Raw genomic sequence first — 21,796 nt, forward strand, 5'->3', positions numbered from 1 at the left:
GAAAGCAATGACAACTCGGAATCACTACAAAATTGGTGAGATTGATAAAGGCATGTGTGCAAAATTCCAAGTGTAAAGTTAAGTTCAACGGAGAACTATCTGAAGATTTCTCAGTTGAAATAGGTCTTAGACAGGGAGATGCGTTGTCCCCTACATTATTTAACATAGCCCTAGAGTCAGTAGTGAGAGAAGTACTTGATGATGCCACGGGTCTAAGAATAGGAGAAGGACATCATATTACACTAGCTGCGTATGCTGATGACATAATAATTATAGGAGAAACCGAAGAAGACTTAAAACGGTCGGCAGAAAAACTGATAAGTAAGGGAAAAGAGACTGGACTACAAGTTAATGAGGAAAAAACGAAATATCTAATAGTGTCACGTAGAGAACAAGTACAAAATTCGTTAGTAGTCGGAGGATTTACCTTCGAAAGGGTATCAAACTTTAAATACTTGGGAGTAGATGTTAACCAACAAGCAGACAGCCATGAAGAAATTAAAAGGCGAATAACTACAGGAAATAAGAGCTATTTTGCGCTTGTACCTGTGTTTAAATCAAGATTAATCTCCAAAAATACAAAAATAAGACTATATAAAGTACTCATTAGACCTATAGTCTTGTATGCCTGTGGAGCATGGGCGTCAACAAAGTCGGACGAGAAAAGATTACTACTATTTGAAAGAAAAATACTGCGTAGAATCTATGGGCCCAAAAGAAACGAGGAAAATTTATATGAACGAAGAACTAATGCAGAACTAAGGGCAATATTCAATGAACCAAACATAGTGGGAATTCTTAAAAGCAGACGAATAAGCTGGGCCGGGCATGTCTGGAGAGCAGAGGGTCAAACAGTGCATGATGTCACAATGTAGAAACCAAATAAAAAACGACCGATAGGGAGACCAAGACAGCGATGGACTGACCGAGTCAAAGAAGACCTCAAGCTTATGGATATTAGAGAGGGAGAACAACTGGCGAAGAAAAGAGAGTTGTGGAGAGGCGTTGTAGAAGCGGCGATGGACCTTCAAGGCCGGAATAAGCCAAAAAGAAGAAAGAAGTTATTCGATTGTTTAATATATACAATTATAATTGTAATTGTGCATAATTATAACAAATTTCACTGTAACATACCAACTGTAATCATATCTCTGTCTTGGAATACGGTTTGAAACGACGGAGCCTCCGCCGACACTTCACATCTATAAGTTCCACTGCTCGACAGTTCTAAAGACTTGAGCACGACTTCATTAGAATTTGATTTATCGATCTGAAAACGAGGTAGAATTGTATATTATTTTAGTTTGGAGTCAAAATAATATCACGTGCTATTAATTTGCCTATACAACACACCGTTATTATTAACTTCTCAATTCTCTTGCCAGACATATTTTTATACGTTTATACTTTATAATATAACAAAGTAAATAATAACTAACAAGAATTTCTAGTAATGAATTTAAAACTTTTATTTAGATGCAAAAAAAAAATTAACTCATACTAAAATAAAATGTATTTAAAGTGTGTTTAATTCATAAAATAATAATATTATTCGCATATTATCACGTTTGTTGATGTCAATATTTGTGTTTCAAAATTTCGATTTATAACTTCACATTGTAGGATTTTAATTATTAGCTTTTGGCATTTATATTTTATATGTTTATTATAAAATAAAATAAAATTTTTTAAAGCAGAAAATATATGTAATTTTAAGCATGCTCTTCATTTTTCACCAGTGTTGTATATTTTTTAATTCATTCAGCACATTTATTCATATAAATGCGTTTAAATATTAAATTCTCTTCCATTTATTTAAATATTTATTAATAAGGTAGTTATTTTTAGATGAGAGCTCATGTTATTTAATTGTAAATTTTTAACCAGCTTCGATAACTATTTACTGAAACATCAAGTCAATAATTATAAATAAATGGTAATTTTCTTGAATAATTTTGGAGTACAATTCAAAGATACATGATGTATAGCATAGACACATTAGAATTTTTTGACTAAGCAAAGATTTTGCAAAATAGATAGTACTATTTGTACAATCCAATTATAGTTATATTTTCAATTAGGTTTATTGCTGATTGGGCTTCATTTAATATACAATAGCAGCGCAATTCATACTCATTAGTCATTGCTTATGTATAATACGTGAGAATATAAAAAAATTTGTATGAATTAAATGTACTTAAGCTTATATCTTCTATCAATAAATACGTCTTCACTGCATTATTTTAATTGTAATTAATTCATAATCAGGGGTACACTGTAAAGCCTAATGCATATATTATGTAATGGCCAATTTAATTTAATAATTACCAATTTTACAATATTATACAACTAAGTGTTGAAAATACATCTCAATTAAGATTAAAAAAAATCATTACTCGACTTGTGAGTATTTAATTTATGAATTATTATAAATTTAAAAAAATAAATAATTTTAATTTAACATATATATAATTGTATTGCGATGGAACAATTCTTTCAATTTTAAACAATAAGTAGAGGTACCTATTGTTGTATTCATTATTTAGTATACCATATTACAAATTTACTTAATAACTTGCAAGTAATATTATTGATGTCAAATATTTGTAGTTTCATAAAATCAGTAAGCTACCTACAATCTTTAAAATTTGTTTTGCTTTACAAAGTTAATTAATTCCAACTATTGTTAATTTTACAATAAAAGTTTTAAAAACTTATTCAAATTTGTAAGAAGAGACGGTGCTATTAAATTAGTTTTCATTAATATGAACTGATCAAACAATTACCTGAAATCTCCAATAAAAGTATAATATTAGGTATACCGGAATATTCCTTCAGTTAAAATACCTAGACACTTTAAGAAATATTCCTCATCAAGCACACTCGTATAAAGATATGTTTTACTATTTGGTCCAGGTCATTTTGTTTGAGCCATTTCTGAGTCATAGTCCCAATAATGATATGACATTTATATTTACTTTGGATCCTAAACGTTAGATGATATAAAAATATTTCTGTTGAATATTTCATTACTCGAACGCCAACCCTAAGTAATTTGTCGTTTTACCGCATATACGCAAACCATTACTCCCCTTCCCTCAAAACACACGTGTTCCATTCCTTAGGAAATGGAAGCAATATATTCGTATTTCCACCGTGTAATATATTTCGGAATTTGATCTGGAGTCACCCAAATTTATAGTGAAGAAATAATAAATGTTTGCTTCTGTTGAACATATATATATATATATACATAAAATCAATAGTTTGATATACAACAATGGTTGATAATATTATTAGATAAAATGCATTTTAATGCTTTAATATGGAATTCATATTGATCAATATAATAATTTTATAAAAATACTTTTTATGTATCATTACAATTATTTTATTTTTTTGCATAAAATATCTTTTCATTCTTAACATATTTTAGGTACCTATATAAATATTTTTATAAAAATACTGTATCCTATTTATACATTTTTAAAAGAGTATTGACAGGAGTTATAAATTGAAATAGTCATTATTGATGTATCAAGTATCGTATTATATCATATCAAGGGTTTTTTTTAAAAAAAACCTTAGATATTCAATTATTTATTAAGGAAATATTATTTAAAAAAAAAAAATGTTATAGGTATCTTGTAAAAGGTAGAGTTTAGATTAAATTAATTTGTAAAAATACTTTTTATAGGTCTGACAATAAGCAGTTTTTAATTTTTAATTTTTAATTTTTCTTTTTGTATAGGTACAAGTACTTATATGTATTTTAATATTTTAATTTCTATACGTTTATTATTTATAACATTATTTTAAAATATCATACTGCAGTTATACTGTATAAGTATATGTTGTTTATTTTTTACTACAAAAGACGATAAAATAATGACGCTATATAATTATTAATGAGTAAAATAACAGTATTTTTAGCGAATTCATACCTAAGGAATATCACAAAACGGTGAAAGACAGTATAATATCAACGAATGCTTTCTTTTAGTTTAAGCTTAGTGGCTATAATATATCTGTGTAGGTACCTACTAGGTACTGACTGTTATTGACAACAGGTGAGAACCTACTGCTGATACACACACGACTGTCTTTTCACACTTAATTGTTAATAATACATAATTATAATAATATATAAAATTGTATTATAATTGTAATTCGATTACTTACGTCAATATAAATGCCTCGTTTTTCAAAAACTTGTATTTTTGGTTTGCTTTTGGGTAAATACCTGAAGAACTCATCTCCATTCTTGTACCATTTGACCGAATACAAATTTTCTCCTTCTAGGTCGTATGTACATTCTAGTTTTGTACTACCGCCTAATACCGTATGGTTAGCTATTCGGACGTTCAACAATTTTATGTTGCTGATGAAAGATGCTGAAACAACAGTCGATATCAACATATGATTAGTCCGTACAAAACTATAAAATGAGTAGAAATAAATAAAAACTAATTTATTACCATCAGTTAATAGATAAGAAAGGTCTTATAATAATATGATGTAATTCATATACATAGCAGAGAAGCGGTGCCTAACTACTTCAACTTTATCTCGTATAGTCTTATGATAAACGAGCAAATTACTATCTTATGATTGTCATCTAAGATATACTTTATATATTACAATTATCATTATTTATAAATTTATCATTAATAAAAATAAATATTAATATTATTAAGTTGCAAGACGTCTATTATGCACGAATATTATACATAACATTACCGAGATTATACTCTATCGACAATTTTTTTTTTCATTATGGCTGGGCAACATAAAAACTTTTTATAACCTAATTTGTTTAAAACTAAGGAATTGAAATTTAATATTTAACACGTACCTATACAGATATTATGTAATACCAAACACTTGTACGCGAGTCATTGTAATAGCATAATAATTGTTCAAAATATTATATTGATTATAAATAAATAAATATATATATATATATATATATATATACATATACATATATGTATAAATTAAATAAAAGTTACTCACAATTATCTTCATTTGGTACTTATTTTTTTAAACTCTATTTCTAAATTTTTGTTATCTGGGATATCAACGCACTGCAGATGACTGTACGCGTATATAGTGATTATTGAATATATTATAATCATTGTCAAAGCGTCGTCTAAATAAATCATGAATACACCCTCCAAATGTAAAATAAATAAACTGTTTTCCCCGCTCTTTTTGAGTTTTTATGACGGTTATAATCGACCACCCATTGTAAATGTTATTTTATACATAATAGCCCACGTGGTGTTATGTGACATTGTAATAATATTATCAGAAGTTGTATTATAGGTGCATGTACTGTAAATAGTATATAATATATATGCATAGGTATACCTGCATTATGTTGAAGAGTGTTTTCATCAAACGAAACTAAATATAGAGTGTATTATTTTATCGTTGTATAATGACGACTATATACGATCTGAATTACACTTTTAACGCGTGTTAAATATTTTTAAGCGAAATCAGGGAGTGTGTGTGTGTGAGTGTGTATATATATACTTACAATATATTATTAGAAGCATTACGCCACTTTAATTGTATATGCATTTCGCGTTTGATATATAAATGTGATTTAACGTAAATATTTTATTTCTACCCGTTGTTATTTTTTAGTTTGCCTTTAAAAATCACAAATTACACGGAAACTCTGTTTGCACAAACCTTTGAAAACGGGGGTCGGATGATGGGGTTTGCCTGTGATTTTCAGTGTGTAATTTAATTGTAGCGTATTTCACACGTAGAAACCAAACACCAGTTGTGTTTTGTTATTTTCACAATTTCACCAACACTAGCTATAAACTACGTGTGTGGAATCCAGATAAATCAGGACCGAGGAGAAAGAAAACAACCAATTTTTATCTTTAACCTTTGGGGAGGTGGAAAAATGGTAACCTGATTTTTATTAACAAATTTAACGAGGGATAAAAAAGAAAATACGGGACAAAAAACCACACCCAAAGACATGTTTAGGATTTTGTCATTTTGATCCATTGTAACCGAAAAAACCGAAATTAAAAGAAAGTAAAACGAAACTTCTACTTTACACGTAGGATTGAGTCCCTTGAGTAACCACGTATAATTTTTAAGCAATTTGTTGTCATTGCAGTATGATAAAAAAAAATAATTCTAAACGCTGCAGTATTGTTTTAACAACAGCGTTTTTCATTTTGACTTCATGTTTACTCTCCACGAATAAGAAGTATTACTTTACCTATACATTTGAAATATACGTACCTACTTATTTCCACTGAATATTATACATTAATGTGTATGGATTGTACGCGAGTACAATATTAAGGTTAGTTCCGATATTTGTATTGAAATGTAATGAAACTTAATGTGTATAATTTTTGCTTTTTAACTATAACATTTATTAAATTATACAAGTTTAAGCGTTCGTCGAAATGCTGGTTCTTATAATTAAAACATATAATTTTGTTTAAATTTTAACTGGTAACCAATTTATGCAAATTAATCTTGTAAGTTAATGTTTGATTGAATTATTCCTTTTTTTTTAGAAAAATAGTAGTAAAACTTTTGCTATTTTTAATGCGAATACAACTATCAATAAAATAAAAATATGAATTGAAGATAGTATGAAATCGCAAGTTATAAAATTTTATAAAATTTGTATAAATTGTTAATCTTTTTCATTTAATTAATATTCCTCGGAAGCTATGTATATAGGTTATAAAGTATATAATAACATTAAATCTTGGATATAAATATATTTTACTGAAAAAACGTTTTCAATACAACCTATTGAAGAGGAACTATAAACTATTACACCCTGAAAAATTGTGTTAATTATTGTTAATTTAATTATTAGTTTATAGAGATTAAAAGATTAATAATTATTTTTAAGACTGTAAGAACTTTCAATAGGCAATTTTAAGTCATAATTATTGACATTTATTTTATTTATTTATTCGTATGACTTTAAGTCAAGTAGCAAAAACACATATAATATAGGTAAATATAGGTCTGGTACATAGATCATATGAACATTATAAGTATAGGGAACTATTTTAAATATCAATAACTCAAAAATAACAATTACAAATAAATTATATGCAAATATGTATCACACTTATTTTACCTAACGGAATTAGTTATAATATTCTATAAGATATACCCTTTGATTTTATTTGTAATAATTTATGGCTATTGATTATACTTTTTGAGTAAGAAAATTTAAGTCATTTTTACTGTTGAATTAACCTTATGGCTTTCTTTATGGTTCATAAAATTTGTAAAAACAAGAATGTACCAAACGTTTTTTTAATTTATTTTTGGTATTTTTCATAAGAGTTAAGTATGGGAATTCCATCAACTATTTTATTTGACATAACTTTTAGAAATATTCAATATTATTTATGATTGAAATGACATATATATATATTACAATTTTCATATTTTTTCACTTTTTTCTGTTTCGTTTATTTAAAAAAATTCTTAACGTACTTCTGATCGATAAAAATGGTTTTTATGAATTAAATACTTATATATTTTCTAAAATTAAATAACAAATTAAGACGTTTTTTAGGTTTACCAAGTATAAATATTTAAATAATAAATACAATATATTGGAAATATTAAACAGATACGTCAACGATATCAACATTTCATCTACTAAAAACACAATAGCTTCTTCGGTCTGGAATATAAATTATTCGATAGCTTATAAATATATAATATAATGAATTCAAGGCAGGACATTAACGAGTTTAAAATTAAATTAAGATGTTGATTAAATTTAAATTAAGTACATAACGAGTTACTTATTTTTGTGAGGAACTTTCAACTTAACAAGTCAAATTTTTTATGTACCCATCTCACGTGTTAATTTTAAGATAATTCAGAAGGTATAACAATTATCCTTAATACTTTTAAAATATATCATGACATAAACGGTATCTTTATTATTAAGGTATTTTCTAACACTAATCACTATAATATGGCTCGAAGTTTTAATGAACAACATCGAAACCTAACTAATTGTATTAGTGTTAAAAAATATGAAAATTTTAGTTTTATTTGAAGTTATTATTTTCTTTTTTTCAGTAAACATTTTTACAACATTTTATTTCAATATGCTAAAAATCATTTTGAAAAAAAAATCATAGAACTATCTTATAACTCGAAATTAGTTACCTGGACCTTTATTCTGTAATATTAATTTTATTATAGTCAAGCGTATACGCTCATGCAGTATATGCAATACAATATCTATTCAGTATACCTACACATACTGTTGGTATAGCGTTATAATATTATTGCCATTCAACAGAGATGTATCGTCAGAGTAACATAAGTCATAATAAATATATGTACATAACATTATTTGACCTGAAACAATATATAATAATATTTTAACGAAAAAAACCAAATTGACCATAAACCCGCCAAAAATCACACGCACGCACATCTGTGACTCAGATTTCAAATCACAAACTACAATAATACTATTTTGATGCAGTCCTACCACGGCAGTGGGTTAAAAGCCAAGAGCACAACGAGATCGACCAAAAGAACCATGACCACTGAAGGGATCGGCGCCAAAATGGTTGACAAGCGGACAAGGGTTGCGACGTTTAGACTCGCGGAAAAAACTACGCCGCTGCAGACCGCAGTAAAAAAAATTCCTAGACCGCCGGGGGTTGTAGACGTCGTCGTCGTCTCCACCGCGAATGTCGGTAAATCGGCGACCGGCGACGACGATTCGGTGGACGGGAACGACGATGGCGTACATGAAACCCATGAACCTACGTGGACTGTTGACAACTACGTGCAGTTATTGCGAAAAAGTCTCAAGATAGAATGCCAATCACATATTTTGAACGGCAGTGGTCGTGACGCCGTGCAGTCTGCGGCGACGACACCCGGGTTTGGAAAGGACGCGATTGCGGTGTTGGTAAAACGGGCGATGGCCGCGGTACAGGTACCTACCTGATCTACCTATACTGTTATTGTTATACAGTGTAAAAAACGATCAAATTCTCCAGACTCCAGAGATATTATGTTATAGCCCAGAGGTATTCTAACTGTGTGTCCTGCAACTCCCCAGAAGGGTCGAGAGAATTTGTGAAGGAAGTCGTGTCAAGGCACCGGCAACCGACATTATACCTAGGTCTTGTATGATTATTATAAACATTAGTTATAATTAGGGCTGGGATTTTAATGCCCTCAAAAACCCCGAAAAATGTCCTAAAAAAAATGCTTTTATGACCTAAAAACTCTAAATAATGCCCTAAAAACCCCCAAAATGCCCTAAAAAAAGGGCAATAAATCTTCAAATTTTTTTATTTTTAATAATTTTAGTATAAATTACAATAAAAAGTTACTCAAACCTTGTCCGATAATATAATACGAATTAGGAGTACCTACTTATAATCTGTTATATTTATTTAAAAACCATGTTGGTGTACAAATCTTAAAATCTTAAAATAAAATTTCAAATTCATACACTTGGTTTCCAAAAACTCAAAAAATGCTCCAAAAACTCTAAAATGCCCTAAAAAATTAAGAAAATGACCTAAAAACTAAAAAATGCAAAATAAACTTTCTTATTCTCATTCAAATGTACATAAAACAAATTTGTGACAAGACGAGCATTGCACAGTAAGCTTTGAAAAACAATGCAAAGTGCATCGAAATCCCAGCCCTAGTTATAATCATTATGGAAATGAAACCGAAACAAACCACGCGTCCATTTAAAGTTTTATTTATAGTACTAAAGTCACTGTTATTATCACCCACATTGTATCTGCGTGTTGTTTCAATTTTTCATAATTATTTGGGAGATGTCAAAATATTGTGTGAGTCCCACAGAAAGCTATGGGATGAAAAAGTTTGAATGCCTCTGTTACAGCCAATTATATTGTCGACTTACATCCGTGACCGATTATTCTGATCGGCGTAAAAGTGTCCTTTGATTGTTATCATCCGCACCGTTTTCCGCCAAAGATCATAAATTCCAATTTCCACAAAAAAATTTGTTATTTTTTGAGAACTCCTGATCCAACATCAATTTTACTGTAGTGAGTGAAAACGATTTATGGGTTTCACTTCAATTTGCTATTAAATATTATTTTATATACGCCTAATTACCAAATTGATGGTTTGTGTACAATTTCCTCTTACTTCTATTTATTTAAACTATATTTTTTTTGTTAAATTACAATGTATAACAATATACCATATAAATAATAAATTTACCAAACAACAAATATTCAAAGTTTAGACAAACAGAATATAAGATATATAGCATTATTGTTTCATGATGAATTTTATATAAATTAATAATCATGTTAAAATTGTTAAAAATGTACCATCCATTGTAATATCAATAGATGTAGATAGCCAAGGCTAGGAACATCTTATTGTATCTATTAAAAAAAAAAAAAAAAAAAAAAATGTTTCATAGTAGTGATTTTTAATATTATTTTAAATCTAAGGAAATTGAAAAAATATTAGCGTAAATAGAGATTCAGAGATTCGCGCTAAAAGAGTAATAGTTTTCGACTTATTATCTTGTGAAACATAAATAATTGAAGAGTTTTACACACAAAAAGTTTAGAGGTAAATTTGTGAATAATTCAATTTTATGTACTACGAATTTCATAATCTCGCAAATATGTTATTTACTTATATAAATATGTCAACTTTTACCATATAAAAGTATTAAATTAATGTTAATTTTTTTAGAAGTAACTATTTAAGTTCTTACTTCTAGTAAAAACTATAAATATAACATTATGCTAAGTATACATAGCATTTTGTTTCACAGTCACTATTGAAATTCTTCAATCGTTTTATTTTTAGATAATTTAAATTTTTATATACCTAATTAATATTTATTTGACTCATAGGTACAAATTAATAAAAATGTATGGATAAGGCTCATACTTATTGTTTTGGCTTTTGAAAGTATTAATGCTAGGTATTGAAAATATTTTTTTATATACTCCAAATTTATTAAAATTTAATATTTTTAAAAAATCACGCTGTATATATAGCATAATAATAATGCATACTGAAAGTAAAAATGGCATTATAACTATATATTATATGTTTATAACATACCTCTCCTAATTACATAAAAGGTACATTTTATTGTGCTCTTATCTAAACCACTATTAACACAATATATTTGGTTGGTAATATAATGAGGATTTGTATCTATTCTATATAAATTCTTTACAAAATGAGGGCCGTGGGTGGTATTGTTTTTTTTCAAAACTATGTCGTATTATTAATTCTTAACATTCATATTGTACATAATAATTATTATTATTCTAAAAAGCATATTTAATGTACTTTTGAGTGTTTTATCATAAAATAGAAAATAAAATAATAATTATAATAATTGCATTAATAACTTAGATTTTATAATTTAAAATATTTTGATCGTTGAGATTAAAGACGTTTCACAAATTATGATTGGTATTTTTTTTTTTGTTCTGTGTTTGTGTACAAGTTTTATTGTATAAAAATGCTTTGATCTTTAACATTGAGGGTGGTTTCTGATTTTAATAGAAAATTGGATCTAATTGATACTTTTCGGAGGTCAAAGTTGAAAATTCCAAGTACTTTTCAAAATAATCGGAAGAGGGGGAGAGTAAAGGTGGGCAAGTAAGTACCACTCTGCTGTACAGTAGTTGTCGAGTGGGTTATTGTAATGGGCGTATTAGATTTGAATTCAATGAGGTTATAGCATTGTATACGATGAACGATTCTGAGCGAAGGTTTGGCAACCTGCATTAAATACCTACAAATATATTTTGAAGTAATATTGTTATGAAAGTAATCTATTTTGCTTTAGTAATTCAATGGGTTTAATTTTTTGTCGAAAACATTGCAGTTGAAAATGTTACTATAAGTATAAAATATAATGATATACTTATTACTAGTGTGCTTTAAAAATGTCTAAACACCCACAAATAATATTTGTATATTACAAAAAAATATACCTAAAATTGTTATTCTTTGTTTAAAATATCTATAGAAAAAAAATCTGTGTTGAATAAATTAATCTAGTTTATACTGAAACTTCTTCTAGTTTTATGAAACTATGAACTACTTGTGATTTGTGAGTTACATTGTTTTAAACTTTAAAATGTTCAATAATTAGCTTAAATTATTTATAATATATTTACTAAAAAATGTCAAAATGCTTTGCAAGTATTCATAATGTACGAGTAGATCAATTTTAACAAAATAGTTTACAATTATTTATTATCAAATTTAAATTTCAAACATTTATTAATGTAACTTGCTCAATGATGAGGTACATAATCAACACCTATTGTACATACAGCAGATTGGTTACCTATATATACTTGCTATTTTTTTATACACTTAATGTTAGTATTTTAATCAAATAGAATATTTTATTAAATTTTTGGTCATTGGGTTTGTTATTTTAAACTAAAAATTATTAATAATGACACATATAATTAGCATGTTGATGTATTTAAAATAATATGCATTAAATATGTTGTAATTTATTATTAAAATATAATTGAAACAGTTTCTTTAAAACGCCGGCCATGAAATTAAAGAGTTAAGGTCATAGAGTTTTAAAAAAATCAGTGACAAATATACCTATCCATGTTTTATAATTGAATTGCGCTTCATACTTATGTATCATATAATATTATGTGTTTCGAATCTATAAACATTCGTTGGTCGGAGAAAGCATTGTGAAATTTATGATGAGTAGTAGAATCACGTAAGTTGGTTGGAGAAGTGATCAATTGCAATTTGCAAAAATAAAACACATGATTTGGTTCGTTAGTTATTAAAGAAGTTATTCGGAGGTATCTCATCGTTCTTCGTACACTATTCTGTTCCTTATATATATTTCTATTTCCAATCTAATTCTTTTAACTTAATGGTTTATCACACACGATCCGTTATTACAACCAAATGAACCTTCAGCTAGCACGTGTGTTTGGAAGGTAAAATTTAATTATAGTTTCGGTACAACGATGCCATTTCATAAAGTATAAATTATTATTCATTATTTGTAGATATTTTGTAATAAGTCACGTGAATTTACTTATGAAAAGGTGGGAGCGTTAAATCGTTAAAGCATTATATTTTTTTACACTTCTAAACTTAATTAATTAGTTATTATTCTTATTTATTTATGATTTAAAAGTTACAGAACCTTCACAGCATATTTTTCAGTTAATTTGAAAAATAATACGTTAAGCTAATATTTTTTGTTTATACTTATTTACTATCTGTATTCTATAACTTTAACTATAATAAATAAATAAATAAATAATTTTTTTGTTCAATATTAAGTTTTCGTACACTTGTAATTTGATGAATCATTACCTACATGCAGCTATTGACCTATTTTGCTGTAAGAAGGAATAGTATAGGTATATATTTTTAACAAAATTATTTTAAAACCATTCAAAATCATTTAAAAAATGGCACAGGTGGTAATTAAAAAACATATATAATTAACTTTTTTTTATAAATAATAATGTAAATAATCATGAAAAATCCGTGAATAAGATATAAAGATCAGATATGTTATATAAGTTACTTACATATTATATTGTACCTATTATATCGTACATAATAATATATATACCTGAACACATGTATTGATTTACTCGCCTTATATATATATATATATTTGTAATACACCCATAATTTAATCATTAATACATGTTATTATACATTTGAATACATCGATAGATTATCATATTCTTAAAATGATTTTTTTAAGAACTTAGTTCAGACATTTATTACTAAAAAGTTTTTAGTAAAAACTAACATATTATATTGAGTTTATTAAAATTATGGATTTTTTTTACACTTAAAGAATAGTTTTGGCTAACAAACATTCAAATTTTATGTTTTTAGTGTCTAAAAGTATTACTGTAACAGAAATAAATTTTTAAAATCATAATTAAATTGTTAAAAATGTTTATGAGAAAATATAACAATTATCTGTATAAAATACCAAGTTGAAAACATATCTAATTAATAAGTAATACAAATAAAATTATAAATAAACTGAAACATTTTTGCATTGCTCAAACTTTAGTTTTCGATGTTTATTAACTGAAGAATACATTAGATATTACTTGTATTAGCTATAAAAAAATAATGTATTACCTAAATTTTAATTTTTTGTTGGTTTTTGAAAATTTTTTTATGAAATTTTAGATTTTTTTATTTTATTTGAATTTAAAATTTTCTTAACTTAACCATAGATTTTTTTTTAATTTCTCACTTTTTAATGTTAACGTAAATATTTTAAAATTGTTAAAATTAAATTAATATTCAAGAGCAGATGTTTTTTGAGAATTTGTTTGTATAAAATATAAATATTAACTGCTGGACCATTGAACTAAATAATATCTTATAAACATTAAAAGTTTATTTATTAGGTTTAGGAGAGTAGCCATAATTTTGGTACATGTCTCCAGTCATCAAAACTTAAAATGCTTAATGAAATATAGTTGTTAGTGTTATATTCGAAATTTATTCATGAAATTTCTCAGTTCATTATCTGGCTATCAAATATTAAAATAAAATCTTGTTTTTCAGCGAATTGGAAGTGGTATAAAATAAAAAAAAATGTATAAATATAAGGGTGAAGACTAAAAAATTGTGCTAAAATTTTATGAGAAAAAAATTGAAATCAAGTTGAATATATAAATCTTTGAAAATATACTGATTATAAAACCATCTTGTATACCTATGCTTTGCTTAAATTTATTTGCGGTTTTTATTTGATAAGACTTTATTTGATACTTTAATTATAAACGCATAAGTCACGTTTGTATGTTACTGATGGTGGTAGTGGAGTGGTACTTAGTCAAAGAGTGTACTTTTCATTAGTTGTATCATTATCATATTGACATTGAGTATTATGTTTTATAAACATAGGTAATACAATTTTATACAAACTTATTTCATCGTACATCAAATTCATTTAATTAACTTCGTCAAATCGTTTGAAATTAAAGATACAAAAACTTTTATCGGCATTTGCTACGATAAAACGTTACAGATTATTTCCTAAGTGGACCGACAAAGTTTTCTTATCATTCTGGCTTCAAGGTATTTATACTATATAAGGATGGTAAATCGATTGTAAACTTTCCTAGTTGCCACATGCCATCATACCTAGTATCATATTATAACAATCATTACTTGTACAAATATAAGCTTCATTGATCTTAGATAATTTTGATTAATGTTATTATTACGTAAATAGTACGTATATGTCGTATATTATATTTTACTTAAATGTATACACATATTAATTATTTTATCATACAAATTTAAAAATAATAATTAATTTAACTCAATATTTGTTTTCATATAATTTATAAGCTTTGTAAACTTTATAATAAAATTCATTAATAATTTATAAATATCCTATGATTTATATTTATTATGATATTGAGTAAATGGTATTAAAACTTAATAATAAATTAAAAATATCGTAGGCCAAAAGAATATTTTCAATACATGGATATTATCCAATAATATCAGAGGAGCTCAAGAAAAGAGGTTGGGTAGAAAAAAGAAATCCAGATTTCAAACCACTGAATTATGAATATTTATTTACTACATTGACATTAACAAGTAATCATTAATATTATTTTTATTTTTTTTTTATCAAAATATGTGAAGAAATAATAATAAATTTACTTATTTATTAAATTAATGAGCTTAGAATAATATATTTTAAATAAAATATTCAGACACAAATTCGTATAAATTTTGTATGTGATTAAACTATAACTATAAATAACTATAGTTGATAGATGCGTAATTCATGCAGTATAGTTTTAAAATTTTAAAAGGCAATGTATTACTAAAAGAGATAATATTATTTAAATATTTCTCATAATGAAATTAAAAATAAATTGACCCCGTACAAGATTGTTCCTAGACATTAACATTTTTTTTCAAATTCTTCTATAATATCGATATTTTTGAAATTAAAAAGTACAATAAACTTTTAACTCATCTAACATAAATTTATATTTAAAAAAAATAAACACATTATTAAAACATAATCATAATATGAAACTACACAAATAAAGCGGAAATGTCGGATACCGGAATCACTGTCCCGTTATTTCATTTTAGTAAATAACATTTACGTTTGTTTTAATTATAGATAATATTATAATACATAAACACCGCAATAGTTATCTCTAGTCAATAAATTTATGTTATTTTGTGAAATAAAAAAAAAATGATAGTTAATAATAATGGATTTATGCTTTTAGATAGTCGTTCAATTTGCAACGTCAAGTCGCCACCTTCGTTGACTTCAAACACAGTGGAATCTTTAATTCTTGGATATATAGAAAATACATATTTGTGGTTTGTAATCAAAGACGTTACCCCTAATTACATATTTACCACAAAGCGATATGATATTAATTGTAATACAATTAACGATACGACAACGTTGAGCCAATTGAATAATTTAAGTTTTTGCACCAAAGTACTTTTACGAATTATTACTGCAAGGATATAAATGATATGAGCAGTTTATCAATAAGTCATATTAATATATTAGGTCGGATTGGCCGGAGCAATAAACACGATTTCAAAAAAAGTCAATGTAAATTTTCCAAGGACTTACAACATTTCAGACACGAAGACAATGGAATTTTTTATAAAAGATTATCGACTAACAGCTTTGTTGGGTTCTTTGAAGAACATCCTTAGTTCAAAAAACTCACAAAAATTAATGTTTAGTGAGAACGGAACAGTAAGTCATAATAAATGTAACATCATTTTAATTTCACGTGATGCACTTATGGCAAATGGAGGCATAGCCGCATAGGTAGCTTAAGATACTTGAACCTAGAAAAAAAAATTCAAAGAACTTCGGATTACTATTTATTTTCTGAGTACCTTTTATTATCTCTTGCTAGTATGTATTATTTATTATATGTGTCTCTGTGTCTCATTAGCCTAACTCTTAGATAATTTTTAATGATTATCAATGACGATTAATTATTCAGTATTTTCGTACATATCAGATATATAATAATATAACAGGATTAATTTTACCTTTCAACGATTAATAATTTTATATGATTGAGAAAATAAAAGAATAATATACATACAGACTACAGAGTTGAATTGACATCAATTTAATACTAAATACACTAAATACCTACTTTATATCATTACCATGATATAACATGCTTATATTTTTTAATATATTTATACTACGATGAATTTACAAGAAAAAACTAAAACATGAACAGTTTAAACTGGAAATCAGTTAAATTTAAATGTATAGATGATAAATACTAATAAGAGGATATTCAGTTTACTCACAGCAGACATAATCGATGTATTATTCAGGCTACATAATTTAGTGCACTAATGCAGTATTCGATGCAGTAGAAATATAAAATTAATTTAAAACAAATCAATTAATTCTAAAGAGTTATAAAACCGTTGTAATAATATATATTATATAACTTAAAAATAAACATAATATTTTTATTAAATACATTTTAACAGTATAAATGTGGTGATTTAAACCTTAGACTAAAGGTGTCACCATTAGGTGGCTCATTTTTAATATCATGTATCAAGTCATATCACACTATAATTTATAATTGTACATAATATGATTATTGTTAATATTAAATTTGTAGATTGTATTTTTTATTAAAAATAAATTATTACAATTAACTACTTTAAACGTTCAAACTACAAATTTAAATCACATGGTTATATTACTAATGTCGAAATTAATCCATAATTAATAAAACAAACAAATTGGTAGGTAATACTTTTATTATTTGAATTGATATTATTTTGAAGTTTTAAATTAAGGTTTCTATTAAAATCTTTTTAACTGTTATTGTATGAATCAGATGATTTTAGTTATAAATTCAACTTGAATAATTGTAATATGGTAAATAATCATAATATGGATGTATAATTTATATAATTTTATATAATAATATTTTTAAATGATTTCTACTATTTGAATTAAAAAAAATTCTTTGTTTCATTTATTTATTTAAAATGTTTCCATAACGACGTGAATTTCCCTAGCACTTTATTATTTTAAATGAGGGCTTTTTTTAATTCTTTTTTTGTTATTTTTAAATTATAATATTTTTCAGAAAATTATTTCAAAAGTCCTCTAAATGACCCTACATTTATTAACAATCGAATATGCTGTAACACAAATGTCCAATGGACAAAATATTCTTTTAAGTTAAAATAATATTAAATAAATAACTAAACGTGATACTATTGTGTTATACACAAAGCTATATTTATGTACAAATATGTTCTATTTTCTTGGTTTGATGGTGCGACATTGGTTTGATGGCTTGCTTCATGTACTTCGACGTATAAAATAAACAAAAACTTATAAAAAAAATTAAAATGTATTCAAAAACTGGGCAATTTAATCCAGAAAAATAAACTTTATAAACACTCACACAAAATTGCTAAAAAAAGCAACCCGAAAACCTTGTATGAAAAATGTATAGTTCAATGAAAAAATTTGTGTTATCAATAATCATACTTCGTCAATCAATAATAATAACAATAATATTATGTTTCACCACCAACGGTTAAATTATATTTTGAGATATTACAAACGTTCTACTAGATTCCATATGAAATGATCGACTTCATTGAACAGCGTTGTTGGGAATTCGTACATGCTTATCAAACCGAAGAAGAAAGTGATATGCTATGGTTTACAACAATATTAGAAGATCACTGGAATAAATTTATGGTTTGGTATTATGAAATTATAGAAGAACTAGCTACCATTCGTGTTTGCAACCCGTTTCAAATTAGTGTAAATATCCCGTTAAACAATTTTCTCTAGTTATGTTTAATCCATAACTAAATTTTATTGTTGCGTTAAAGGATATTTATGAGCGATTTGACAGTTTGGAACGTAAAATTAAAACATTTTGTCCACAATTTTTCATCGATGGTGATACAAATCTGTGGATTGTAAAACCATATAATCGTTGTTCCGGTATGGGAATACTATTGGAGAGACGTTTCAATAATATTTTGAAAACAATTAAAAGCACGAACAAATTTAATAAAACGTACATAATACAAAAATATATAGGTAATGAATTAAAAAAAAATTAAAAAACCATAAGCCAATTAATAACGCAATTTAAAAATTATTCTGAGTAGTACGGGCTTACTAAAAAATGGGTGTAACTGTAAGTATAGTATTAAATAATATGTCTTTACAGAAATTATTATTTAATTGGATAATTTATCGAAAGTTACTTGAATATTTGATAATAGATTGGTTTAAAACAATTGGTGTTTAAATTATAAATGCGCATCATTTGTGTTTTCTTACTATCATTTTAATCTGTTATATGTGTTTAAAATTCGCAAAAAAAAAACTAAAAATAATTTTAACTGACAATTGTAATACCATAATTGCAAAATTGATTAAATGCATTGTACTACTTACATTTTTTTTAAGTTTAGAAATATATACAATCTATACACATATATGCAGTAAAATAATTATATAAACGTTTGCTTAATTAAGATTTAAGGAACTTGTTTGAAAAACCCGTCCATTGATGGCTCTTTAGAAGATTGCTTAAATAATTATCTTCTGCTTATTATTAAAATTATTAAATTTGTTTTAGAAAGACCATTGCAGATATTTAATGTCAAAGTGGATCTGAGACAATACTTTTTAGTTACAAACACATATCCCATAAAAATATGGATGTACAAGTAAAATATATTCATATGTAATTAATATTCTTCTATGAATTATGATTTTTCAGAATAATTAAATGCTTTTCGGTAAATTGTATTAAGGCGTAAGTAGAAAATTAAATTAAAAACTGAAAAAGTGAAAATAATGAACATATTTATATACATATACCCCTGAAGGTCTTTTCCATCACGTTTTCTTAACATTATTTCGATATCAAATTACTAAAATTAACAACAACATGCGAACACCGTTTTTATAACAATAATGGCCCCAACATAATAATTTTATTATAATATTGTAAAATTTGTTCTAGCTGATTAAAATGTAAATTATTTAAATATTATTTCAACATTGAGGTATACATTTCTGTGTTGTGAAATGTTTATCTTCAAAGTACCACCCTATTAGCCTTTATTGTCGGCTAAGTGCCTTCAAGAAACTAATATACGTTGTATAGGTTTAAATAAAATACATAATAAGATGGTCGTTTGAATCTATATAATATTATATATATACATTGTAACACAATTTAAAAAATTTACCAGTTAATTATCTAATTCAATAATTTAAAATGGCATTACATTTAATCAATATGAAGTAGTTTTAGAGTAAATGTCTGGTTATGGTATCTAGATCTAGTTAATTATTGTATAATTGTAGAGCAATCGTATAGTAATAATTAGGAAATAATTCGTATAATGTTGTTTAGGGAAGGATATGTACGATTTTGTTCAAAGAAATTTACAATTCAAGACTTGGGTGAAGAAGTTCATCTTAGCAACGTAAGAGTTCAATCTACCAATAGAAAATATAGAGTACCCGGTGTACCGGAAGAATGTATGTGGGACTTTACACAGTTTAAACAATACCTGAAATCAATTAAGAAAGGCGACAAGTGGCATACATCAATATATCCTAAAATCTGCGAAACAATATCGACTATCCTCATCAAATCTTTTAAGCAAGACATCAGAAAGACGTTTGCTTTTCAATTGTTTGGAGCAGATTTTGTAGTAACAGAACATTTTGAACCATGGTTAATAGAAATTAATAGTAATCCTGGCTTGAATCCAACTACGAGTATCATTGCTAGAATTGCCACGACATTATTAAAAGATATTATCAAAGGTTTGTTAATTATTGTAAATAATATTGTTATCGTAACCAACTATTTTACCTAAAGAATAAATAATACTTCATAGAATGCCTTAAATGTATGCAATATGCATTTATAATTATAATTACTATTAATATTAAATAATACCACACATGATTTCTGAAATAAATGACACACACCGGTACTGCAATTTAAATACAATTTTATCACACCAATTAGTATACAGTAAAATTACATAATATAAAATATTTCTTAACCTATATGAATATACAATTTGTAAATTATATAGTTCAAAGGTTAAATGTTCATTAAAATAAATAAAACACTTATTTATTTAACTCTTTTATAATGCTCATTTTAAAATTTTTGTTTTAATTGTATTTTTAGTTACAGTGGATTTTCCACTTAATTCAAATGCAGAAACTGGACTTTTTGAGAACATTTACTCTGACACACTTGTAAAACATTGTATTACGGATAAAAACATCACAAAAGAATATTATTACTACCAACCGCCTAAGAATACAAAACAATTAAATAAACAAAGCCACAAAGGTATTGAACAGAATAAAAAGAAAATTGTGAGATGAATTATATATAGGTGTGCTTTTATATTTTTTGGTTTTACAAATCAAATGCATAAAACTAGGATAGTAAATAAAATTTAATAAAATTTAATACAATAATCTTATATTTATACACCTGCAGTTAGCTAGTCGTTTTATGTATTAATATATTATACTATATTATATACATATAGTGCTATATTATATTTCAGGTAAGACTTTAAGAGCGTTTATTCAATTACTTTTTATTATTTCGTTAGAGCTTAAAAATATTAATTTACTAAGGTAAGTTAAAATACAAGACTATAGTGGACTGTAAAA

The 21,796-nt window shown here is 26.0% G+C and overlaps 2 protein-coding genes across 2 annotated transcripts in view; one reads left to right on the forward strand and one right to left on the reverse strand.

The window, feature by feature from the left end:
• LOC107172321 (tubulin glycylase 3A-like) overlaps positions 1–21,586 on the forward strand; it is a 32,875-nt gene extending 11,289 nt beyond the window's left edge. The window contains exons 2-9 of the mRNA XM_089222846.1: positions 15,528–15,666; positions 16,320–16,540; positions 16,616–16,810; positions 18,689–18,883; positions 18,955–19,168; positions 19,716–19,806; positions 20,502–20,920; positions 21,297–21,586. Of these exons, the coding sequence (XP_089078972.1) occupies positions 15,528–15,666; positions 16,320–16,540; positions 16,616–16,810; positions 18,689–18,883; positions 18,955–19,168; positions 19,716–19,806; positions 20,502–20,920; positions 21,297–21,499 (1,677 nt within the window). The 3' untranslated portion in view covers positions 21,500–21,586. The remainder of the gene's footprint in view (positions 1–15,527; positions 15,667–16,319; positions 16,541–16,615; positions 16,811–18,688; positions 18,884–18,954; positions 19,169–19,715; positions 19,807–20,501; positions 20,921–21,296) is intronic.
• The window catches only part of LOC107170450 (uncharacterized), a 66,351-nt gene that overhangs the window by 9,883 nt on the left and 34,672 nt on the right, over positions 1–21,796 (reverse strand). The window contains exons 2-3 of the mRNA XM_015520578.2: positions 4,183–4,394; positions 1,135–1,270 (exon numbers count right to left, since the gene is read on the reverse strand). Of these exons, the coding sequence (XP_015376064.2) occupies positions 1,135–1,270; positions 4,183–4,394 (348 nt within the window). The remainder of the gene's footprint in view (positions 1–1,134; positions 1,271–4,182; positions 4,395–21,796) is intronic.

Source organism: Diuraphis noxia, unplaced genomic scaffold (assembly GCF_037042655.1).
Source record: "Diuraphis noxia isolate RWA-SAM2 unplaced genomic scaffold, SU_Dnox_SAM2 contig0003, whole genome shotgun sequence".
Lineage (NCBI taxonomy): Eukaryota > Metazoa > Arthropoda > Insecta > Hemiptera > Aphididae > Diuraphis > Diuraphis noxia.